Here is a 26650-nt window from a genome sequence, read left to right as displayed (position 1 = left end):
ATTTATAAAAAATGCATGCCCAGGGAAGCATTATTTCTCATACTTGATGACAACTCTAATATGGATTAATACGTGTATTTAAGACAAGGGGGTAGGAATGCACTGAAAAAATTTCCAGAAAGAAACCACCCATGACACTACCTAGCAACATCCTAACAACCATTCCTGGCTATTTCTCCACCTAGTTTTTTTAACATAAGAACGGGTACGGCCATTTGTGATTGTTTTGCAAACTGGTATTTGTTATCAGAATATTTAAATTTATTTTTGTAATCATAATCACTAGTTTGTAGCGGCAATAGTTTTACCGTTTACTGCATACAAACGTCACTCACACAGGTTACTCAGTGGAGTATATTTTTGCGTGTCAACCAATGATCTGTGCTGTCTCTGTGTGTTTCTGCTTCCCCCGGAGCATTTATCGCACAGATATTTATGAGTCAGGGTAAGGGAGGGCTCAGAGAGCTCATAACTCATGCTCAGATGCATCAGGGCTTCCCGATTCTCTCTTTTCATCCTCTCATCCATCTCTACACTCCACTCTTTCTGTCTCTGCACAAGTATGTTTCCATATTCCATCAAGATTGTTCTCTCCTTCATCACCGCTTGACATCCTTTTCTTACTGTTGCCAACTCACGTTTTCCCTCCTTCCCTCTCTCTCTCTCTCTCTCTCTCTCTCTCTCTCTCTCTCTCTCTCTCTCTCACTGATCTGTATTCTGTAAGCAATGTGTACAGCCACCCATCACTCACGTAGGCTATCAGACAAGTGCAGACAAACAAGCTAAACAAGTCAAGTTAAAGACCACAGTAAATGTCTGTTAGCTTTGATACCATCTAAAAGCTAGCGTATATCAGTTAAAATATGTGGATTTAAAGTCAGTCACCATGAAATCTAAATTGACAATTCAATTTTCTTTCTTTAAATGGAACATTGAAGTATTTATTATAAATGATTTATCCATGCACATCATTCAAATATATATTTATATTAATGCACCCTCGTAATCTTTAATCAAAATATCTTCTCCTCTTGCAGTGACATCTCAAGGTCAATGTGTCTTTATTAGTAGCTGAGGGTAAATTTGTTGTGCAGACAAGAGATTCAGCAATCTATAATTAAGACAAAAATCATAAAACATCAGAATATGCATATACCATTATAATATAATATCAAAAAGGTAAAATAAAGATATACAAAATTCCTAAGAAAAAGGTCATGACAATGTGCCTATACAAACACACATAATCACCCACCCCCTCAAAAGCATTAAAGGGATAGTTCACTTTGAAATTAAATTTTGGTATGTTTTAGCTTACCTCAAGGGCATCCAAGATGTAGGTGTCTTTGTTTCCGCAATAGTTTCAATTTTGATATTTTTAAGTCAAACCGTTCTTGTCTATCAGTCATATAATGCAGGTCTATGGTCACTATCTCAAAGAGCAAAGCCAAATTAAACAATTCCCCATCGTAAGTACACATTGATGGACGAAACAAGCGGTTTGTGTGAGAAAACGAACAGTATTTATATCGTTTTTACCTCTTGTACATAACCACGTCCAAGTGATCTGAGGGCGCACGCGCTTCCTGGTGTGTGACGTGTGCGCGCATTCTGGCTTAGTCTGCGCAAGCGCCGGAAAGTGTACAAGAGGTAAAAACGATATAAATACTGTTCGTTTTCTCACACAAACCGCTCGTTTCGTGTCTTAGGCCATCAATGTGTACTTACGATGGGGAATTGTTTAATTTGGACGATGGGGAATTGTTTAATTTGGACTTCTCTGTGCATGCTCTTTGAGACCGTGACCACAGACCTGCATTATATGACTGACAGACAAAAACGGTTTGACCTAAAAATATTAAAACTGAAACTACTGCGGAAACAAAGACACCTAGGCCTACATCTTGGATGCCCTTGAGGTAAGCTAAAACATACCAAAATTTAATTTCAAAGTGAACTATCCCTTTAAGTGCCATGCATGTCATCTCATACTTTTTTTATTTAATAATGGAATTGCTGCAGGTTTAAAAGTATTCCTGTATCACTTCATTCTTTACCTAGGGGCCACAAACCAAAAACAGGAACGGAGGAGCTGAAATTCAACATGTAAAAGAAGGGAATCTCTTCTCTGATGATGTGTTTACTGGCGCGAGGGCGGGACAACCTATCACTCACATGACATCACAGCAATAGCAAACCAAAACCATCCAATCAATTCCCAGACAAAATCAAGTTCCGCCCAACATTTCTTCTTGTTCGAGAAGCAGTTTTACTCGGATATACGCCACAATAGGGAGAAAAGACTATCGTAACTTCTGTCTGCTGACTTTAAATACACAGACTTTCTCTCCTTGAAAAGCACACCAAAGTATTGATAATCTTGGAATATACTTTTTTTTCCCAATAAAATGTTCTCTAGATTGAAATTTGAGAATGTCTCTCCTGCCTCTGACTAGCAATAAGCATCAAATCATAGTTCATGATTGTGTCATTACTGTCATATACACAGAAGGCTATTGGCTATTAAAAGACAACCTCTTCAATATGTCCCACCCTAACCCTCACCCTCATGTTGTTCCAGACCTGTGTGAGTTTCTTTCTTCTGTTGAACACAAAAGAAGATCTTTTAAAGAATGTTGGTAATCAGAAAGTTGACGAAGCCATTGACTTTCATAGTAGGGGAAAATTACTACGGAAGTCAATGGCTACCATCAAATGTCTGATTACCAACATTCTTCAAAATGGCTTCTTTTGTGTTCAACAGAAGAAAGAAACTCATACAGGATTGGAATAACATGAGGGTGAGTAAATGATGACAAAATGTTCATTTTTGGGTGAACTATCCCTTTAAGTCAAGTCAAATTTATTTGTATAGGGCTTTTCATTATAATTCTTTCAAAGCAGCTTTACAGAAAATAATGATGTTAATGATAATAATAATTAAATTTCTTCATGCCTTATAGTTGCATTAAGCAGATTAGAGCTGGGTTATAATATAGTTTATATTTTACAAGCAATGAAGCCGTTGAGATGGCTTATTGCGCAAAGCAAGTATGTATATGGGTAAAGTTACACATAGCCTACTTATTTATCCAACTTTATGCAAAGAGCTGGGTGATAATATAGTTACATTTTGTGACAAAAATTCAGGTAGTTGAGATTTGTAATATACTATTATAGAATACATCGCTTTACGTAATGTATGTATGCAGATAAAGTTGGATGAAATATATATCAAAGTAGGATGTTATATATCCAAATTTTAATATCACTGGGCAATAATATAGTTTACATTTTTTAACAATATAACAATCAAGCTGTTGATATTTGCTATGCTACTGCTTAACATGTGTACTGTATATATTCAGTTAAGGTTGGAAATACTTATATCAGTAATCGTAAAATTCATTATTAATTATTAATTTCTAATGAATACAAGTTATTAATTTGTTATCTGGTGATACTGATGATTCTTCAATAGGAGATATGTCAACACAGGAACTCATCACGCCATTTAATGAGGTCCTTAACCCAGATCAGGAATACGACTTCAGATAAACCAATTTAGAGAAAAAAAGAACATCCACAAAATTCAGGAAAATAATCACAAGGAAAGTGATTTCAGGTTGGTCAGCCCAAGAAAGGCAGACAAACTGGCAGTTCTGAGAAAAATGCAGATTTGCCGGCTGTTCACAGGACAGTAATAGGCTAATTTCTTACATGGTGAGGAAGTGTGCTTAAATTCATGTCCAGAAATAGCCAGCGACAGGTTTACCACTAGTGCGATTTATTTAACGTCAATGCCTTTCACTCGTGCCTGCTTTTTTCACATCTAACACACACAGTTTTCTTAACTCTCAGCCCTCCTGCCTCTCAGGAGAGGAACACAGATGCTGTTACAGGCTGTTTTTCTCTCACCTACAGGAGCCTTCCCTTCTCCATCACAGCAAAATCACACTTCTGCCATACAGTTAAGCACGGATAATATCTCTACAGTGTAGGACATTCTGTCTTGTATCCACAGGTCAAGCAGAATCCTCTCTGTTCTGCTACAAGCACGCTTGGGCTATTTGTCTTCCAGTGCACATCGACAATGACACGTGCTTAGCCACAACAATCTATTGGTTATGGTTGAGAGTCGCATATACCCTTCTGGAAAAACATCATAGATTATTATTTTATTTTATTTATAATTTTCTGTTTTTCTTTTTATTCAAATTTATTTTTATATTTCCTATACCTATTTTATTTTACATATTTTTGACATTTTTGTATTTTTTTTTTTTTTTTTTTTTTAATATTACTATTTAGGTTGAATTTATTTTTACATCAGTTTTAGTCACAATGAAATCAAAATGACCAATTCTTATTTTTTATATAGAATATTGCGGTATTTATTATAAATTATTTATCCGTGCAAATACATTTTTTATTAATTTATTCATTTGTTCTCTTAATTGAAATAACTTGATGACACGTTTAATTCCGCAAGGGCGGGACAACCTGTCACTCACACGAGATCGACCAATAGCAAACAACAATGATCCAAAGATCCAATCAACTCCCGCTGGACAAAAGTTGAGTTCCCACTACATTTTTTCTTGTTCGAGAAGCCTTTTCACTCAGATATACGTCACAATAGGGAAGAAAAGACTATCGCAACTACTGTTTCATGCTGACTTTATTTCACTTAGTTGCCTAGGCAACATTTCTATTTTTATTTAGTTTAAGATTTTCATCTAATATTTTTATTTTATTTGCAACTTTATTTCAATTACCAAAAATCTTTTTCATAGTTTTAGTTTTAATAATGGGTTCTACAGGACATTTTGGCAACTGGCCAAACTGGGAGACCAACTAAACCAGCTCAGACCACCTTAGACTGGTTTAAACAGTTTTGTTCAGGAGGGTATAGTTTCTTTGGAAATGTAAATAGATTTCAGGAGATGAAATCTATGAGTTAAAGGGGCTAGTATCTTCTCACATTAAATTTAATGTAAGCAACAGTTTGTGTTCAATTACATACAACTGAAACATATATATAGGCTATCCTTTATAATCAAGGTATTAATCAATAATCAATACTTTTCCTTCTACATATTAAATTGGTTGGTCAAGGATGCATCAGGAATGACCCTGAGAAAAATAAAGTTGTGACCCTGATTGGAATTGGACCCTTCACTATTTTTGGCACAAAATAGAGAATGTGAATGTAACCATTATAAGCAGATCATGAATCAAGTTATTTACAGTTTCAATGTGCAGCTGAGATGCTGGGGATGAAGAAGATTTATTGCACTATTCCTCTTTCCAACAGAGACATCATCAACACACCTTATCAAGGACAGATTTCGGTACTGTTTGTATATTCTTAGAGCTGAAATGCACTTACCGAGACGCTGGAAAGCCTCAGAAGCTGCATGCCGGAGGTTCTGCATGCTGTCTGCTTCTTCTGCTGGACCTTGATGGAACTGCTGATACGACGGGAGGCTCTCACTGTGACCCATACATTTTGAGTGTGGTACTGGACCTCATCACTGTTCCTTTATCCAGCATGTCATCCTCTTGCTTCAGGCAGCTTGTGGCAGACAGCACCCACGCTGAGACAAGTTCCCTTCTCTGTCCTCCTACGTTTACTCTGAGAGCTCTCCTCCTGTCTCCTTGTACCTCTCTCTCTCTCTCTCTCTCTCTCTCTCTCTCTCTCTCTCTCTCTCTCTCTCTCTCTCTCTCTCTCTCTCTCTGTTGCTCTCCTGCCTCCTGCAGCTGCCACTGCCGCTGCCACTGCCGCTTGTATGGTCACAGGCCAATCAGAATTCTTCTGCAAACCACCATCCGATTGGCTGAAAATTAAAGAGAGGCAAGGGAATTGCTGGTTTGTTTTGAAAGGCTGGTGCATCTAAAAAAAAACCCAGAGGGTGTAAGTGTGTGCGTCTTTATGAGTGTGTGAGAAAAAGAGAGTCTGAAGGATAAATAGAGAGAAAAACAAATGTTTGAAATTTCACTTCAGCAAATAAGCTAAATAAATATACAATAGCAAAACAAATATACAAAAAATACTAAACAAATAGCAAATCTCAGCTGCTTTATTTGTTGACAATTGCCGCCCAGTGATTTAAAGTTGACACTCACGTAAAGTGTCAGTTGAGTAGGCTAGCTGTAAACGGAGGGAAAGAAAGCTCTCAGATTTCATCAAAAAGATCTTTATTTGTGTTCCGAAGATGAATGAAAGTCTCAAGGGTTTTGGAACAACATGAGGGTGAGTAATAATGACAGAAATTTCAGTTTTGGTTGAACTATCCCTTTAAGAAAAATAATCTAAGTTACGTCAAAAAAAAAAAAAACCTTTTAGCGAAAGTGACACGAAGACAACTGCAAGAGCAAAATATTAATCCATATATTATTATTAATCTACAGTTTCAATAGACTAATAAAATAATATATTTAGCTTACCAGCTGAGCATTTCAAGCAACCAACTCATCTCTCATCCGCTACCTGCCCGAGTCGAAAAAGCGAAAGCGTAAATACTCCACCTGGTTTGTCCCTCCTGCTTCTCCGTGGATTGAAGCGCTCACAACAACCACAACAACACCCGATTAATATCATCATCATGAGCTTCGCTCTGCCATCTGTCTGCTACTTTCATTACCGGTTATACTATATCTATGATCAAGCGTTTTAAAAAGCTGACAATATATATTTTAAACCAAGAATCATTCGCTACGGAGATATCGGGGTAAGAATGAACGAAGCATAATGTATATCAGATTGATATTGAAGCAGCGAATAAAATGAAGATTAGGAATGTTTCTGTCTTCAAGGGACTGCATTGTATTTGTATGACTTTACAGTGGTGTAACGATCTTCCACTCATCAGTTATTTAACATGATCCCCACCTGTCGATGCTGTTTCTCCAAATCTGTTGAGCTTTGGTGTCATCAGACATGTCTAGTTTCATATTAGACATTATTATAATGGATCATTGTTATCATTTTAGTATATTGTAGGCCTATCTGAAAAGCGAATCTTAATGAGTTTTCTTATTGCTGTATTTCATGTCAGTTTTTTCATGACCATCTTAACCTGCTTGACAGGTTGTGCTTTAATGAAGAACTTCTTCATAAGGAGTTATTAAGAAAATGTACATTTATTAGACAGTACCCCAGACCTGTTGTTGTGTTTTTGTCAATTCAGCTGATGATTTCATCACAGCTCTACGTCACCTTTGTCCCTGATCGGTGTGTGTACACACATGTGTTTACACAGTTAGTCTAGAGTCAAGGGTCTTTGCTTTACACATAATCTAGATTTATTCTATTCTATTCTTATATACTCAGAATTAGCTCACTCTCGTGACTGTAGTTCAATGAAGCATTGTTAGTTCAGTATGTTAACGTTATTATTATTTTAGTATCATTACTTGTTTTAGTTATAATCACAAATTGTCATTCGAAAGGTTAAAAATTCACTCACACACTCAAAATTAATGTGAAAACCGTTTTGAAATTGGACATTGCATTATTATGAAAATGGTACTTTAAAATATTTTAGCGAGCTCCATTTTCGTGACATCAAATTTAAATTAGTAAAATTGGAATTTTAGAGTCGGAATTATTTAGTAAAATATATATTTTGAATAGAATAAAAATGTTTAATTCAGAAACATAAACTTTAACTCGTAACTTTTTTACTCTTTCATTTTTGAAGCTGCTTTCACTTCTGTAATAATCTCTAGAAGGTCTGTATTTCAAAGCATTCATGAATTACAACCTATGTTCAAGGGGTTGTGTGGTGACAGTTTTAAACAAACAAGTTGTTGGCAAACCTTTTGTTGTGATTCAGCATCTGAAATCATTTATCACCCGTTCTCTCACAGGACAATCATCTACGGTGACATGGGGAACGTTTAGAGATGGAGAAGCAGATAAGGTGAGTGTGTTCAAAGACAGACTGCCAGCAGGGTTAAACAAAGAAGTGTTTGTTTCTTGTCTCATGACTTCTCTAAGAGTGTGTGCATCCCTGTGTTTGTAGTTCTGGCGAGGAGGACGGTTCTGGGGAGAGGGGTTTGCTCCACACGTGGAGGGGATACTCCTACAGCACCACACCAGAGAGGGTGCTGCTCTCCCGGCCCGTGCTCCAGGCTGCCCTGGGAGCTAGACATGGTGTTCTGCTAGTAGAGGGTAATGTATTATTAATTCACACACGAACAAGGCATAGATACACATGCAAATTTGGCTGGGAAACACTGTAGATGCAAATAACTAATATTTGATGAGCTTTTAGTTTAATCTCAGTAGTCTAATGTCAGTACAAACCTTTATTTCTTCTATGGAGCACAAAAGATATTCTGAAAAATGTCTGTGTTTGTCCATGTCATGAAAGTCTTTGGTGTCCAGTGTTGTTTTAGACCCCACTGACTTTTATTTTATGGGTTCCACAAATGAAAGTCATACAGGTTTGCATTTTATATTTGGGTGAACTATTCTAAAATGGAAAAAATTAATAATTTGAAAAGAGACTTGGATACATTGAGGTATTTTCGATGGTCAATGCACGATGATTTCGGCAAAATGTCACAGGCAAAAAATGTCTAAGTCTGTTGAAAATAGTGTAGTGACTAGTGATGTATTAAGCACAGCTCACACAGAAGTCACTTTCAAAGTAAGCGGATTTCTGTTGGTCAACACGGCGAATCTACGTGACCAATTTGAATCCGTCACAGAATCTGTGTCAAAACTCACTCTTATAGGAAATTCAGGAAATTTTTCGCCAAACAATGTTATATGTGACCTCACCTTAAAGGGGACATATCATGCTAAATCCACTTTTTTAGCCCTTAAATGCATTTAGTTGTATATTTGGAGTGTTTAGAAGTACAGAAAAGTTGAAATTATTCTCTTCAGGTGCTTCGTTGATATCTTTATATTCTGTTTTGGCCATATTTTTCAACCTGTTCCGATTTTTCTGTTCTCTATGACGTTTTTTGAACTATTACATCACAGTATTTGCAGCGGAACTGCCAAATAAGGACATTGACTTCCGGCCCAACACTTCGAGCAATCCGCCATTTTTATTTCTCGCTGCAATTTTGTAGTCCAAGCTAAAAGATGCAGAAGTTACGAGAGGGTAAGTCAAAATGTTCGGTTGTTGGATGTAGTAACCCACACGCTTCATTACACCGTCTAATGTAGATGAACTGCCGCGCTTATGACAGGGCGTATGTTTAACTTAAAGAACGAGCAGAGAGAGAGAGACCCGGTCGCGCGCGCGCACTCTCTCTCTCTCTCTCTCTCTCTTCGGAGCCAGGCGAAAGTGTAAACAAGACACCGTCTCCAAACTAGACGCTGTCTTGCTCTCTCTCCCTCGCACATATTAATCAAAATAAATCGACACGGTGGTAAAAGGTCGGAAGACCAAAGTTTCATGTGTAAATACAGTAACACACCATTGCGATACATCCATATGAAGACATTCTTCTGCAGGTTCGTCGTCTTCATTTTCATCTCGCTCCGACTCCGACTCTGGCTCGAACATGTAAGGCTGGCTGGACAAGTCTTCCGTTGTTGACATTTTGTTAATAACGTGTGAATAAAAAGTTTCTGTGCCGCTAGATAATCTTATCTCTGCTATCAAACTACAAAAATGGCCGAACGGGGTGGAGTTGAACCGAGTGTCACCTCTGCATCCTGGAGAGGGGGCGGGGTATGAAGTGTCTCAATTGTATTTAAAGAGACCGCACCAAAACGAGTTGCTCTCAGACGCTCATCAGAAAAGGGGAAGAAAAGGGGCCTGTGGAGCTATAATAATGAGGAATTCAGACCCAAGCATTGCAGTTACACTTTATATAGACTACAAATGTATGATTTATATGTAAAAAGGAACGATTTAAAAGCATGATATGTCTCCTTTAAGATATTTCCTCCGGTATGTCTCCTGTAATTATGACAAAGCAGCTTGTTTTCTTTTTTTATTTACAGAAATTAGGAATGCAGAAATTAAATTAAGCAGGATTCACGTTGTGATCCCAAAAGTTTCAGGAATTGTACATTCTTGAATAAAAACAATTGTTATTAAGAGAGAAAGTACTTTTTATTAAGTTTGATTATTTTAATATAATTAATTGATTTTTTTTTTTAAGTCATCCTATGGCCCCCTTAGAAGTTTACTGAGGTCCCCTAGGTGTCACCAGCCCCTTGGTTGAGACCTGCTTTAAACAGATGCTTGTGAAAAGATAAAACTATTGCTTCTCATACATTTTGCAATGATATTGCAATCCAGATATGTAATAATTTCTGTACTATATTTAGGGGGACAAGTCTACAGTTTTGGTGAGTTGCCTTGGAAACAGAACCAATCATCATCAGTGGTGACTGAGCCCGTTTTGGAGGCAGTGCTTAGCGAACAACATGTTGTTTTTGTGGCTGCTGGCTCCGCCCACAGTGGAGTAGTAACGGAGGATGGAGGCGTGCACATGTGGGGAGAAAACGCTCATGGCCAGTGTGGCCTTTTGGGACTCTCTGTTATCCCTAACCCCACCCCTGTGGGCGTGCTTGACTCTGAGTCCACACCCCCTCAGACGGTGAAGATCCTGGAGGTGGCATGTGGGGACCAGCACACTCTCGCTCTTTCAGCCAAGCATGAAGTCTGGGCTTGGGGCAGCGGGTGCCAGCTGGGCCTGAACACTTCCACGTTTCCTGTCTGGAAGCCCCAGAAGGTAGAGCCCCTGGCGGGAAGGCACGTGTTGCAGGTGGCCTGTGGAGCCGCTCACAGCCTGGCTGTGGTGCGAAGTTCTGAGGCTCTGGTGTCTCGGAAACCCCCTCAAGACAAGTGCGGTCAGTGCCATCAGCTGCTGTACACTATGACTGACAAAGAGGACCATGTCATCATCTCTGATGGCCATCACTGTCCACTAGGTGTTGCGCTTGACAGCGGCGAGACCAAGCCTGCATTAGAGGGGAGCCCAGAACAGGTTAAACAAGGCAAGAGCTCTCCTACAGAACCTGTTCCATCCATGTCCACCCAGATCCCAAGATCACCCAGCTCCAGCACAATCCCTGAATCTACACTTCTTCCTGACAGCACACCTGCCTCTGAACCCCAAATTCAGGTTCCTGCATCTAGCCAAGAACCTGTAGAACCAACCATAGAAGTCTCGACTGAGCATGAATCTCCGGTCGCAAATGGAGAGGTTTGTGTGGAAGCCTCAGAGTCCTGCACCCTTGAGCCGGACAGCTGTCGAGCCACAGGGGGGAAGTACTCCCCATTCCCCGATGAGCAGGCCGTGAAGGCCTATCTTAAGAGACTTTCTGATCATGCCCTGGCAGAGCACATCGCCAAGACCCCCAGCACACTTCATTCTGCTCAGGTTAGTCTCTGGCACAACAGTAGCTACGTTTACATGCATCCAAATAATCCATTAGTTGGCTCAATCAGATTGCAAAATTTAGGGTTCATATAAAGTTTATAGACAGAACATTCAGAATATGAAATTGGATTGGACTAGTACATATAAACATACCTAATGCCCAGTAAACATTAAGTTGACAAATGAACACTCTTAGATGGATTTCTCTACATACATTTTATTAACTTTTTCACTTAAAATGGTGCGATCATTTTGAAAATAGCAGTTAGCTCGCTGTACAGAATGCAGTATTAAAATTCTAGCTGATACTTATAACTGATAACTGGCCTGCATTATAAATTCAGTACTATTTTGTCTAAATTAGTTAAAAATAAACACCAAAAACTAAAATAGGTAATTGTAAATGTTAGAAGTGAGTTTGGGCTTTACAACATTATAATGTATTGTACAGTATAAAAAATGGAGATTCTGTTGAAGATTACTTTGAACAGTATTATTAAATTTAGCATTTAAAAAAAAAAAAAGTCAGGCAGAAGTAATCTAAATGTAAATATGAAAATAAATGGTAATGTACATGTACAACTACATATCTATATCTCTATATCCAGATCTAATAGAAATGGTCAAAAATTAAAATTCATAATTTACCCCAGAATTTAAATGTATAATTTACTCATCCACATGTCATTCCAAAAATGTATGATTTTCTATCTTCTGCGGAACATAAAAGAAGGTATCTTGAGAAATGTCTCAGTGTTTTTTGTCCATACAGTGGAAGTCATTGGTCACTAAAACTGTTTGGTTACCAATAAATGGCCATATAGGTTTGGAATGACATGAGGGTGAGTAAATGATTTGTACAGAATTTGTCATTTTAACTGTTAGTTTGTCAACATGCTAAAACCCACGAGAAGTTGACAGCTTCACTTTTAACAAATATTATAGATAAAAATGTCTATATTTAGTTAAATATACTAGCTGACCATCCCTGTCCAACAAGTCGACCATCCCAAGCCATCGTAATTCAAACTGTTCAATTTCTTCTAAATGTGCAATTCAGAACTCTCACGTCTAGCTCATATCTGTCTTATCACAGCTCTCCAGTGACCCTGCTGATCCTTTCACCTCTGACCCCTTGATCCCGGTCGCCCAGTCTGTGACTCCAATGGGCTCTGCATTGAACAACTTGATGGTGTCCTGTGCCTCTGCAGTTGGGGAACGTGTAGTGTCCACATATGAAGCTCTCTCTCTTAGAAAAGTCATTGGTTACTGGGTAAGTGTATTTTCCAGTTTTTATACTGTATGTTAAATGTTTGTTACATTGACATGCCAGAATCACGCTCTTTAAACATTAAACCAATACATTTTCTATATAATTATGTCATTTTCATATTTGGCACTTTTATTGGAAAGAAACTGAAGGATGATGATTAGGGGTGTAACGGTACATGTATTCGGTTTGGTTCGGTTCATACAGTCAGACGACAAATACAGTCAGTCACAGGCGATCCACACTCCAATCCAGAAGGGGTGCGCGGTAATGCAACGCTGTTTCCTAACCACCACAACAGGAAAAAGCACAGAAGAAGAAGAACAGATGATCTCTGCATAGATATGTTTACTTGTAATCTCTCAACCATTGTTTCAAACGCAGAAAGGCATCAATAAAACAGCTTGAGAACATCTCGCGTAGCATTCAATTTACCTCAGGCAAGTCATATAGTGTCTATCTCCCCTCTAGAGTTCATTTCTCTAGTGAACTAACATGCTGTAGAGTCTATGAACTCTAGAGGGGAGAATTTCACTAAATATATGCACTATATTAGCTTATATATTCATTATATTTACTTTACCCATTAGTAATGTCTTAATTATTTTAATATATGTTTAAATAAATTTGCTATGAAAACAAGACTGTAACTGTGTAAATGATTATATTTCAATAATGAATTGGAGAAGTTAATGCACAACCTGCCTCATGTTTTTTTTTTTCATTTGAGTGTTGTACCAAATACCCCTGCTGTACCGAATATCGAATGCTTCAATACCGAAGTTCTTACCGAACCGTCATGTTTGTGTACCGTTACACCCCTAATGATGATCCAGATATGATGTGTTTGACCAGAGTTGTTGTGCTCCAGGCTCCAGGAGAGGGCCGTGAGCGAGTGGAGGAGAGACTCCGTCTGGAGGAGCCCATGCAGGGGAAGAAAAGCTCCAGCCTGGGGGACATCCGAGAGGAGGAGGCGGAGCTCAGCCGTCGCCTGTCCCTGCCTGGCCTGCTCTCTCAGGGTACACACGTTCTCCTTCTCTTACACCCAGTGTACCGTCTCCGTAAGTCTGCGTGGGGATGTGCATCTACGCTTGAGTTTTCATGAGCATGGACTAGTTATCGAGCATCTTACGGAGTTTTGCCTTTTCTGTCAACACGCTTGGTGTTTCTGCTGCAGAGGCTATGAATAACTAACAACTCCATTCCTTTTTGTGACAAATTTCATAAATATTTAAAGAAAATGGCCTGGTTTTATAATCATCTGAGTGTAGAGAGCGTAACGAGACTGTACCGCTCTTTAGACCCATGTGAACCAGAGGGAGGATTGCTATGAATGTATTCTTTTATTAGTTGAATATGTTTAATCATAATCCTGTGCAGTGTGTTAAGACTTAGTTCATTCAGTTCAAAGTAAAACCCTCCAAATCACCGATTGGCCAACTTAAGCGAACTGTAATGTGTTTGTTAACGGCATGGTTTGTATCGCCATGGCTCTTCAAATTTCTACCGACGAGACGTGTGGACAGGTTTCCCATATATTGCTGTTGCCATCGTTACAGACAATGCGGCATTTGAGGTGACGGTGTGGGCATCCTACACAACATCTGAAGGTATTTATATGCAGTTGCAGTTGCACAAAGCGTAATGTTTAGATTAGAAGTAGATTTATTAGTGAATCTCACAGAAACAAAATTAAAATAAAAAAGAAAATTTTATTTAGCATAAAAGAAAATAAGCTTATTTTTGAACTATTTTCATTATGATTATGATAATTTTCATGACATTTAATCAAGCACATTTTACACCCAAATTCTTATTACTGTAATGTACATTTGACATCACTTTAGGTATTTTTTTTTTAATTTACAGTTGTTTTTGTAATTCTCATTTTCTTTGAGTCTCATTTGATTATATTGCAATTACAAATTTAGAAATTAAAATATACTTTAATACAGAGTTTATTTTTATTGAAATCAGACTAATCAGACTACAGAGTAAACTAAAGGCAGTATAATTTTTTTTTGAAATTTTATCAAATATCTACACAATCATTCAAAAGTTTGTGGTTAGTAAGATTTTTTTTAAAGAAATTAAAACTCCAAAACATTAAGCAGTGCAACTGTTTTCACCCAAATGTTTATCCAAATCAGCATATTAGAAGTATTTCTGAAGGATCATGTGACACTGAAGACTAGATTAATGATGCTGAAAATTCAGCTTTGCATCACAGGAATAAATTACATTTTTAAAATATATTAAAATAAAAAGCAGTTCTTGTAATTTGTAAATACTTTTTAACAATATACTGTTTTTATTGTAATTTTAAGCAAATAAAAGCAGGTTTGGTGAGCATAAAGACTTCTTTTAAAAACAATAAAAAAGTCTTACAGAACCCAAACTTTTGAACGGTAGTGCATATGTTAAAAGAAAATATTTTTTACAATTAATTATTTGAATAATATGTTTTAGAATTTTTACATTAGAGTAATTGAATTTGGGTGAAAATGGGCATAATTTTAATAAAAATTTCATAATGAAGAAAATTCTTGCTTCAATGTTTTAATTAAAACATAATTCATTTTTTTATATTTGTGTTTGGGAGAAATATGACCAAGTCATGTTGTTGACACTTTGTGCGATTCAATTTAGCGAGAAATAGACCTTCTGATTTTTAATAACAAGCAGGTTGTAGATACATGAATACATCCCCCTTTTAATTTATGTAATCAAAACTTTCCAGAGATGTCAGAAACTTTCTGCTTTAGTGCTTTGCATGTTTTTAAAGTGATTTACATTTAGTTAGCTGAGTTAGAGATTGTTATATGAGAAAATGTTTTGGACCTCTCTGCTCATGAGGCTCCAGGACACACTCTTAAAAATAAAGTTTCTAAAAGAGGGAAGAACCATTTTTGTTTCGCCAAAGAAGCTTTCAGTGAACAGTTCCATTTTCCAGAAACATTTTCTTCTTAGAATCTAAAGAACCTTTTTCCTCTGTAAATAACCTTTTATACAATGAAAATGAATGTTCATGGTTCTTCAGCGAACCATCGATGCCAGTAAAGAGCCTTTATTTTTAATCGTGTACCTCAGTCTGGTTGTGTGTTTGTCTGAGTTCATAAAGCCGCTGATACACAGGCTAGAGAAGACAATGGCATCCAGCTACCTGCTACAAACACACCTTTCTTGTCTCCTCGCCCCCTCCTGCGCGACAGATGGACCCCAGTGGGGCTGGAACATAACTCAGCATGACAGCAGTCTGTGTGTGTTTATTTGTGTGTGCACCTGGCCATACCGTGTATATATGAGTGTGTTTTACAGAGAGTTAAACTGAAGTTGGCCTAGTCTGTAGGTCTTTGTCTGTGCTGTTAAATGATTCATGGGAATTTTCCCTATGCTCTTTGTTTGTGTTCATATAGCAGAATCAAACTAATGCATATTCTATGAGCAACAATCTGACATGAGTTGCATTTTCTTCTGATCTGTCTTTGTTTGGATGTGGACTGTGTTCTGCCTCTAAGGGCCCTAGCGCAAGGCGCAAGTGCACTTAGGGCGTATCCGAATATACTTTTGCTAGTTTAACAACGGGAAAAATGGTCGGCGCATGGTCTAAAACGGTTGTCCCTAGTCTCTTAATGAGTAATGGGTGTGTTTTGGGTTTAACGTGCAAAAAAACAGTGTGTAATTTCCCATTTCCTTTAAAAGCCAGTTTCGCTCACGCCATGGCGGATTCACTATTTACATGGTGGAATTTGCTAGCGGAAAGACTGAACGCTTCTCTAGCGAGGAAACGGATCGTGCGCGAGGTTAAAGCGAACAAGCAGACCATCAGGCCGGATTCCACCATATCTTTATGTACAAAATATTAATATTTTACATTGTAATCCTTTTATTTTTAATATTTGGCATGTTTGTGTGCTGCTTCGCGTTCCTGTGTGTGTAATAAGCAGAGTGTATGTGCGTGTTGGACCCGCCTGTAGGCGCACATTACTAACGTGCTCTTTAAATAACAAAAAATATTGCGCCTTTTGACTTTAGACCAGGTTTTTGTTGGTAATTGGCGCAGTCTATTTCAGTTGCCTCAAAATAGCAATGCGCCAACAATGCGCCAGAACACACCTCGCACAAATGGGTGCAAATGCATTTGCTATTAAACAACGTGGCGCAGGACGTGAAAAATGATAACTGCGTCGGGCTGAAACTAGCAAAAAACACTTGCGTCGCACCTGGTGCTGCATTGTGCCAGGTGTATGATAGGGCCCTGTATATTGATGTTCTAAATTTCTTTGAATATGATTTGTTGTTTATTCTCTCTGTCGTTCCTACTCTCTCAGTGTCTCCTCGTCTTTTGCGGCGAACGAGCCGCCCCCGTGCACGGGCCATCCCGCTCACTCCAGGAGGCATACCTGAGGCCGATGCCCACCTGCCTTCTTTGCAGACAGAAGTGTGGAGCTGGGGCCGAGGCCAGGAAGGGCAGCTTGGACACGGTGACCTCCTTCCCAGGTCAGAGTCTTCCCATCATCAGGGTTGGCACGAAGAGCTTCAGTCTTCCCTAACAACTCGTGAATTACATAAGAATTCAGGGCTTTAAATTTAATGTGCTCTGCCAAAATGAGGACAGCCTAATTAGATGGATCACAGAGGAACCTAATGTAGTGATTTCTCTCCTTCTTTCTTTCCAGACTGCAGCCCGTCTGTGTAAAGAGTCTGAATGGTAAAGAGGTGTTGAGAGTGGCAGCAGGTGCTCATCACTCTCTCGCCATGACCGCCCAATCACAGGTGACACACTTCACCTGCATATCTGTGGCTTTTCTCTTGGGCGGTGAGTGTGTATTAGTGTAATCCTCCTGTAATGTGTGTGTATGGCAGGTGTTCTCCTGGGGATGCAACACTTCTGGGCAGTTGGGACACATGGAATCACCCACCAGCTTCCCTAACTTAGCCAAGGTATATCCACACATGCACATAACACAGAAAAATATCACAACAGGGAGAATAACATTTTGAAATGGATCAAAAGGTTTGGAAATTTTAAAATGGTTTTAAAAAAGTCATTAAAAAGCTAATATTTGTCAATTTATAATCTAGATTTGTATATCTATAACATATAAAAGTGAAAGACAGTAATACTTTTATTCATCAAGTATGCATTAAATTGATCAAAATTAAAAATAAAGATATTTATAAAATGTAGCTTTACCATCACAGAAATAAATTACATTTTACAATCAGTTAGTTTAAAATTTTAATAATATTTTATATTTTTACAGTTTTTACTGTATTTTGGAGCAAATAAAGACAGCCTTGGTGAGCATAGGAAAATCTTACCAACCCCAAACTTTTGAAGGGTAATATAGTTAGTAATAATAATATTAATGTAATTATTATTATATTTATAATATATTGATATTTATCTTTTATTTTATTTTATTTCTAGAACCATTTGTAAATTTTATTAATTCAAATTTTACAAATTTTTTATTTCTCATATCATTTCTATAACATTGTATCGATATAGCAACACACATTTACTTAAATAAGGGTATACCATTCAGTTATTAAATTGTTTTTAAATTAAGCCCTTTTTAATTATATAACAATAACACTACCAAAAAAGAAAACTTCTGGATTTTTAGAATTAAGAAAATAAAATAATTGACATTTCTTTTCCCTTTGAGGCGGTCCCCCCAAAAAGTTATTTTTTTCTGGTCTAGTTGTGTGTGAAAGTATGGCAAGGTTAGAAACTTTTGACACTCGCGCACACCTTTCAGCAATGTGAGTCTTTAGACATCTAGTGTACACATGTATCCAGTTTGTTTGGATGAGTCTTGGTCAGCTCCCTAATTCAGTAGTCAGAACACTGCCAAGGGTGCACTTAAACATTAAATACCTAACAATTCCCACAATGCACTGTAAAAACCAGTGAGCATCAGCTGTTCACTTAAACCGTTTAAAATGAAGGATGAGTACATATTTCATGAGGCCACTGTATTATATAACATCTACAAGGAAGATGCATGATAAACAAAACCATTTAGACCAATAGGATATTGTTCCTGATGTTATTGAATTACCAATGATGGTTTAATGCACAATTACACAATCATGTAACAGTGAATCAAGTCATCAGTGTTCCAATGTTTTATTGGATTAAGGTCCTTGCTAGTGGCCAAATTTGTTTTGACATTGACAACATACTGATTCATGACTTGTTTTCTTTGTTTGTCCTCTTTTGCTTTGTTTGTCCTCTTTTGTCTTTGCGCAGCTGTCAGATGGGATTCGCGTGTGGGATATCGGGGCGGGGAAACAACACACTCTCTTATTGGCTGATGGAGACTGTATGCAGCCAATCCTGTACTACAGCGGGCAGCAGGTGAAAGAAGTGGCAGAGCAAACGGAGGAGGAGGAGCAGACCGGAGAGTACACACAGCAACCAGTGCTGCTGCCCTTTTGTATGAATGTGAGCAAGCCTTTGTCATCATTATCATCATCATCATCACTTCGAATTGCTATTGTATATAATAAACTATATTCTCAGATTAATGTGCTTTAAATTCTGTACATTGATGATGTGTTATTACAGTTATTTACATAACTATGTCTCTTTTTATTGTGTGTGTGTGTGTGTGGTAGTTGGGCTATGTAAGCAGTGTGTGTGCAGGTGGACGGACATGTGCGGCGCTGACGGATCGTAATGTAATGGGTTTTATTGCTAGTCTGCATGAGCTGGCGGCTGCAGAGAGGAAATATTACTGCAAACTCAGCAATATCAAGAGTCTTCTGCTCCAGCCATTGCTCAAACTGGGTATGACAGTGTGTGTGAGACAGTTTTTGCTCTCTGATTTAGACTTTCATTAACATATCTTCATTATAGCCCTGCACAAGCTGTAAAATTATGGTCTAATTCAGTGAAAGTGAAATGAATGAAATAATTTACAATCTCTTGATGTATGCAACAAGGTTATTATTTTTAACTAAATGTAAAACCATACAAAAATGTGTTACTTGAAATGAAACTAATGTTAAATAAAATTTAAAAACATTTTCATTTAAAGTTGAAGTACTAAAATAACTAAAACTAATAAATAACAATTATTAAATACTCTATTGATAATACAAATTACAAATATACAAAACAGTTCTATTATTTTGAACTAAAATTAAAGTGAAAATATAAAAATATAATCTAATTCAAAATATTAACAAAAACTACAATAGTATGTTAATGATGCTAAACTAACACCTATATACTATAATATAATGTGGTGTTTGTGTAGATATTTAAAGATGGCTATCTGTATGCCTTTTTTAAAAAAAATGTTTTATTATGCAGTTATAATTAAAACTAAGTATTTATGTGTTCAGAATTATTAGAAATGTTGCAAATTTTATAGAAATAAAGCCCAAAAGAAGAAATGTCTGTCCTGTGTGTCTGGATAATCATTTGGGATTTTTAGGTCTTACGTTATTTATTTTTCTTTTTTCTTTTTTTAAGATTCGCTTAGCTCCGGCCTCGGTCAGTCCACTGCAGGGCTGCTGCAAAATCTGATTGGACGACTGAGTCGGCTGTCTCAGCTCACGGGTCAAAACTCGGCCTTTCTCACCTCTTTCCTGCGGCGTTCACGCGATATACGAGGTCTTGTTATTCTTGACGACGCACATCTGTTCCTGGACACATATTCAGAGCAAGTATACAGCACACACACACACACGATCAAAGAATCTGAAGTCATGGAGTGGTTACCTCAGCGGATGGAATAAGAGGTTGAATGTTGTTCGTTACCCCATGCTCATTTATAATGACATAACATGAAGTACAGGATTTAAATTGCTCTTTAAAGTGTACTGTGTCACAGTCATGACCATATTTAACATAATATCAGACATGTTTAAATAGCATTGCCTGTTCAATGTTCATCAATATGTTTCGCCACTGGAAAGAGCCAGAGCACAAGAAACCTGCTGAGTGCAGTGTAACTGAGTGAGTGCAGAGTGAGTGACCAGATAAACACAGTATCTTGAAATCATATTACTGTAAATCTGCTGTGTTTCTGAATTTCAGGATGTTTTCAGCAAGTTATTTTCTCTACAGAGCGAATTAACTTCTAATTCAAAAGAAATATATTCCAGCTTTACATATTTAATACTTCTAATATGATGTATAATTGAAAAAAAAATCCTTAAATGTCTTAAATCAGACAGAACCTCATTTGGACCTTTACATTGTTCAAGATGATCATAAGTTTCGATTTTCTTTCTATTAACTAGAAAGTACTCTTTCTGGCTGCAGTTTCTCTATACAGTCATTAAAAAATATTATTCTGTAATAACAAATGATTGTAAAATTCATGGGAGTTTATTGCTCAAAAATGTTGTACCCTTCTTCTCAAGTCATCTGGTTTTCCTAGCTGTAATAATGCCCTTATCTTTCTTATTGTGTCATGCAGGTACTGTTGTGCTGTGGGTGATCTCTTAGTCATGGGAGGGTTCCAAGCCCTTGTCAAACCTTGCCAGTAAGTGGCGTATGTGTGTGTAATGCCCTGTCCCAAATGCTTTCCAAAGCACTTTCTGCAAAATTCTAGAAAATATCTCAAGTTAACATGATTACAGGTTGATTTAGATTAACAATAATCTGTCTCTTTGACTCTGTTTTAAAGTGACGTGTTTGGCAAAGGGGCAGAGGTTGTTCAGAGGTTGTCTGAATGTTCTGAAGAGGGTTTGCCCTTAGCGGATGTTCTGCCACATCTCTTTTACCTGCCCATAAAGCACCTGCACGAATATGGACGACTGCTGCTAAAACTGGCTACCTGCTATGAGGTGGTGGGTACTTACTGGAAACACTGGAAAACTTTCATTTCACATCCATGTTTTCCAGTTTTATAGTTACACTTTATTGTTACATGAAAGCATAATGTGGTAATGTAAATTAACATTGTAATGTTTTTTGTTGGCTCTGATTCGTCTTCATAAACAACTAATCCAACAGTGGTCTGAGAAAATACTTGTTAGAACCACTTTTGACTGAAATTAACTACAAATAATATATAATAATATAATATAATATATATATAATATATATATATGATGAGATTAATCCCGATTACTCGATTTGACAGCTTATATATATACATAAAAGTTTTTGTTTACATAACATATTATGTCTGTGTGTGCAATGCATGTCTGTATATATACATATACTCATAAATATATATGTATCAATATGTGTATGCGTGTGTATACAGTGTGTTGTGTGTGTATATATATATACACACACACACACATATATAATATATATAAATGTAATAATATATACACATATAAAATAACACATAAAATACATAAAATAATATTTATATAAATATGCCTTTTTTTTTTTTTTTTTTTTTTTACTTATTCAGATTGGTCGGGTTGCTAATTTTGTTATCAAATGTGTGTAATGAAAATTTTCATTCTATTCAAAAAAGCTGCAGTTTCCACTGATTTTCAGTCGAAACACTATCATTACATAAATCTCATTTCTGTCTCTGTGTGGCAGAGTTCTGTGGATTATCAGAAGCTGCAGGATGCCTGTTCAAAGTATGAGTCAATGGCTCTTCATCTGAAGAGGAGGAGGAAGGAAGCCGAGTGCACGCTCCACTTCTGGAAGAGCTTTCCTGGGAAGATGACCGTGAGTCACCTCGCTGTTGTCTCAGGCCCTTAGAAGCACTTTACCTGTCAGTTTAATGCACACGACACAGCCAGGTGCTCTTCCTGCTGAGCAGATCGTTTTATTTCAGTCCACTTGTGGAGGAGAGAGAGAACGTGAACGAAGTCGGGCTGTTAATTAAGAGTTCTCCTCTTTTCTCAGGACTCTCTTCGTAAACCATCCCGTCGGCTGATCTGTGAGAGCAGTAATAAGGCTTTGACTCTTCAGAACGCGGGACGTTTTTCCGTCAACTGGTTCATGCTGTTCAACGATGCGCTTGTTCACGCACAGGTTTGCCTCTTTATATGTACGTTTCACCGCCATTTCAGTATCGTTTCTGCTTTATCTCTGCCTTTTCTGTTGGTTTCATGCTTCTTTCCTTACTCAATGCTTTCACTTCTTTTTTTATATTCGCTTATAGGGCCAGACTAACAATCTGTTTCCAATGACTGATGTTTTAGTGATGTTTATCTTTGTTTTGGTAGGGCATGGTCCCCTATAAGAGTCTTGTAAGTATGGGCTGTACGAATGAAGAGTTTCCTCCATAGCATACTGTCCCCTAGTGCCCAAGGATGCACCCTACAGCTGTAGTGTTTAGTCAATGCTTCTGTTAAAGGAATATTAGCAGTTAAATAAAGCTTTTATTTAATGCTTGAGGCATCCAATTAATCCGAAAATAATTTTGATTCGTCCTAAAATAAAAAAAGAAATATGTGTATGCTAATCAGTGTTTATTTTATTTCAAGTAATTATTGTTTTACTTTTAAATTTAGTTAACTATTATAACTGATGCACTTACAATAGAAGTCTATGGGGCAAGTCAGTTTGAAGTAAGACTTCATTTCAAGGTGGATGAATTTCTGATTATGCGTTACATACTTAAAGGAATAGTTTACTTCAAAATGAAAATTCTGATGTAATTTACTCACCCTCAAGTTGTTTCAAACCTGAATGAATTTCTTTCTTCTGCTGAACACAAAGGAAGATATTTTGAAGAATGTCTGTGACAGTTGATGGACCCCATTGACTTCCATAGTAGGAAAAAAATCACTATGGAAGTCAATAGGGTCCATCAACTGTTTGGTTACTGACATTCTTCAAAATATATATTTTTTATATATTAGCCAAAAAGTGCTATATTGATAGTTAGTTACGTCAGTTATGTCATATTATTATCCTTTTGCAACAGTGTGGCTATTTCATGTTTTAAACTTAATGTTGTGCTGTACAGTCTCTCCATAGGCTTCCATTTGAAGCATTTAGTTTAATTTATTTGCACAATATAAAATGTATAATAATTAGAAAATAGAATCCATATACTGTGCGGGGAGAGACAGAAACCCAAAAGTGCTTATTTAAAGCATAAATAACAAAGAAAATAAAGAAAAAAAGTAATTATGAAATTAAAGAAAGAGCTAAATTACAATAACAAATATATAAATGTATATGACTGCATCAAGTTAATTACAACATCAAAACCCCCAAAATAATGTACACCAAAAACAAACCCTATAGGGTACATAAAATACATTCAAAAAAGCGTATTACTCAACAAACTGATGGACGAATCAAAATGATTTTCTATGGCCACACATGCTGTCAGGAAAACTTAAGTTATATTTAACTCTAAATATTCCTTTAAAGAGAATGTAATCAATTATTATAAATGACGTATATTTGTAATAGTTTGAGTTCAGTTTGAACCTGTAGTTTTGACAAATTCCTGTAGTGCTTACACTCTACCTTGTCCAAAATGTCTTGTTTCTGTGTGGTCTAAAACTCTAGTAAGATGACAGTACATCTGGTTGGGTACATTCCAAGGCTTCCTGCTTGCAAACCCTTTGTTAAAGATATGTTATAACACTTATGCATAATTGTACCTGTATCTGGTTGTAATTTAAGGGGCATGTTGTGCTGGATGGTTTTATGTTATACAGTAGTGGTTCTGTTTAATGCCGATTCTTGTCTTAGTGAATGTATCAGTATTTGAGATGATAATCCATTATTTTTATCCCTGTTTTTTTCCCCTTGACACCTCTTACAGTGTATATATGTGTCTGTTTGTCTTTCATCAGCATTATCCCTTTCCATCCTAAAAGAACAAAAATATGCTCTTAGGAAAAAGAACAATGTTTAATATTTTACATTTTAAAAAACTACAGTTATGTAAGTCAACAACTGTAAATCGATTCACAGTTGGTTTACCAGATAGAGTTTAGCTTGACACTTGTAAATAAACCATATGACATCCGAAATCTAAATTTCAGATATTCAGATTCCATACTTTTTTGCCTAAATAAATTAAAAATCAATCACAAATCTAAATGAAGTCCTTTAAGTATGTTTTTTTTTTTTTAAAGAAATGAATGCTTTTATTCAGCAATGAGGCATTAAATTGATCTGTAAAGACATTTACATTGTTCAAAAGAAATCTATTTCAAATCCCGTTCTATTAATCAAAGAATCTTGTAAAAATGTAGCACGGTTTCCACAAAAATATTAAGCATAATAATGAGAAATGTTTCTTGAGCACCAAATCAGCATATTAAAACGATTTCTTAAGGATCATGTGATGCTGAAGACTGGAGTAATGATGCTGAAAATTCAGCTTTGCCATTACAGGAGTAAATTACATTTTAAAATATATTCAAATAGAAAACAGTTATTTTAAATTGAAATAATATTTTACATTATTAAGTTTTTTTCCTTTATTTTTGATCAAATAAATGCAGCCTTGGTAAGAAAACAAAAAATCTTTTGAACAGGAGTGTAAGAGTATGACATATGGATATTCATTTTGACATTTGCCAATTGCCATAGATTAAATTGTAATAAAGTCATTAAGTTATTAGTGTTTTTAAATAACTTTGAGTGAGGCAAAGGTAATCTAAATGCAAAACAAAACAACTAAAAACAGGGGAAATACATGCACAATTAAATATTTAATCAATATATATATATATATATATATATATATATATATATATATATATATATATATATATATATATATATATCCTAATATCTTCTGATAACTGATATGGTACTGGTATATTGTGCATCACTGATTAGGAATGGGCAGCAGAATTGTGTACATTCCTAGTGCATTCATTTTCAGGATATTGTTCTTGCTTTAGTTAGTTCTTTTTTTAATCTCTCCCAGTTTTCCACTCATCACATCTTCCCATTGGCTACTCTGTGGGTGGAGCCAATTCCTGAGGAGAACACGGGCCTGTGAGTGTGCCAGTCATTTATATTAGCATTATTGAGTAGTAAAGTGTATATAAAACAACATATACAGAGTGTTGATTTGTGTTGTTTTGTGCAGATATGGTTTAAAAGTGACTTCACCAGAAGAGACATTCACTCTGCTGGCCTCTTCTCCGGCTGAAAAGGTAGACTCAGCTCGACTCGAAATGATAATGAGCTTTTACAGAACCGAAATGCATAGTTGGTTAAACGGTGATGTCCTGCTTCCCAGGCGAAGTGGTTTCGTTCTATAAACCAGGCGGTGGAGCAGGCGCTTAGCGGACTGGGGCATGATGGGATACCGCCTTCTACAGGGGTGACACAGAGAGCAGACCCGCCCATTTCACGGACGGCATCGTACACGTTCTACAAAGACATTCGGCTCAAGGAGGCCACGTATGAGGGCCGTTGGGTCTCAGGGAAACCCCACGGGCGGTAGGTCATTGGACAGGGAACTGTGGGTGTGAAAGTCTTCTTAAAAGAGAGATGATGATGATGATTGGCTATGTGTGTATTCCAGGGGCGTGGTCAAATGGCTCGATGGACGAATGTACACAGGGACATTCAAGAATGGCCTTGAAGATGGGTTAGTTTTTTTCAGATTATTATGCTGACTTCTCTTATTTTCCATTTCTGGAAATATTTCAATTATTGTTTCCTTTGCAGATTTGGAGATTATGTTGTGCCGAACAAAAACCTGAACAGCTGTGATCATTACCAAGGGCAATGGAAGGATGGCAAGATGCACGGCTTTGGAACATTCAGGTTGGTGGTTGTGTGTTTTTATTATTTTTCTGTAATGTAAATGTTTATTTCTGTATGTACACTACCGTTTTTAAAAGGTTTGGGTCTGTACGTTTTTTTTAGTTTTTTTACAGAAGTCTCTTATGCTCACAAAGTCTGCATTTCTTTGATCAAAAATACAATAAAAACAGTAATATTGTGAAATATGATTACAATTTTTTTTATTTTTAATATAAATTAAAATATAATTTCTGTGATGGAAAGTGCAAGTCTTTTGAGATTTGATAAGTCAAATAAATAGAAAAAATATAAAAAAGTAAATAAAAAAACATATAAACTGT

At 36.7% G+C, this 26650-nt stretch overlaps 2 protein-coding genes across 6 annotated transcripts in view; one reads left to right on the top strand and one right to left on the bottom strand.

Moving 5' to 3' along the window:
- cdk15 (cyclin-dependent kinase 15) overlaps positions 1-5761 on the bottom strand; it is a 25670-nt gene extending 19909 nt beyond the window's left edge. Inside the window, exon 1 of the mRNA XM_079884787.1 lies at positions 5393-5761. Within this exon, the coding sequence (XP_079740913.1) occupies positions 5393-5507 (115 nt within the window). The 5' untranslated portion in view covers positions 5508-5761. The remainder of the gene's footprint in view (positions 1-5392) is intronic.
- Positions 5762-6364: 603 nt separating this feature from the next.
- The window catches only part of als2b (alsin Rho guanine nucleotide exchange factor ALS2 b), a 29481-nt gene continuing 9195 nt past the window's right edge, over positions 6365-26650 (top strand). The window contains exons 1-23 of one of the 5 annotated variants that reach the window (XM_079884775.1): positions 6550-6734; positions 7876-7928; positions 8031-8179; positions 10307-11364; positions 12461-12637; positions 13506-13653; positions 14194-14244; positions 16966-17134; positions 17314-17410; positions 17501-17578; positions 18897-19091; positions 19265-19436; positions 20127-20316; positions 21079-21144; positions 21289-21451; positions 22167-22298; positions 22479-22607; positions 22802-22825; positions 25480-25550; positions 25645-25711; positions 25798-26000; positions 26086-26151; positions 26232-26330. In XM_079884775.1, coding sequence (XP_079740901.1) covers positions 7912-7928; positions 8031-8179; positions 10307-11364; positions 12461-12637; positions 13506-13653; positions 14194-14244; positions 16966-17134; positions 17314-17410; positions 17501-17578; positions 18897-19091; positions 19265-19436; positions 20127-20316; positions 21079-21144; positions 21289-21451; positions 22167-22298; positions 22479-22607; positions 22802-22825; positions 25480-25550; positions 25645-25711; positions 25798-26000; positions 26086-26151; positions 26232-26330 — 3521 coding nt within the window. In that variant the 5' untranslated portion in view covers positions 6550-6734; positions 7876-7911. Of the gene's footprint in view, positions 6735-7875; positions 7929-8030; positions 8180-10306; positions 11365-12460; positions 12638-13505; positions 13696-14193; positions 14245-16965; positions 17135-17313; positions 17411-17500; positions 17579-18896; positions 19092-19264; positions 19437-20126; positions 20317-21078; positions 21145-21288; positions 21452-22166; positions 22299-22478; positions 22608-22801; positions 22826-25479; positions 25551-25644; positions 25712-25797; positions 26001-26085; positions 26152-26231; positions 26331-26650 lie in introns of all 5 variants that reach the window. The other 4 variants (XM_079884776.1, XM_079884774.1, XM_079884777.1 and 1 more) reach the window with 4 other exon arrangements.

This window comes from Squalius cephalus, assembly GCF_949319135.1.
Source record: "Squalius cephalus genome assembly, chromosome: 10".
Lineage (NCBI taxonomy): Eukaryota > Metazoa > Chordata > Actinopteri > Cypriniformes > Leuciscidae > Squalius > Squalius cephalus.
This window is presented reverse-complemented; position numbering and strand designations above follow the sequence as displayed.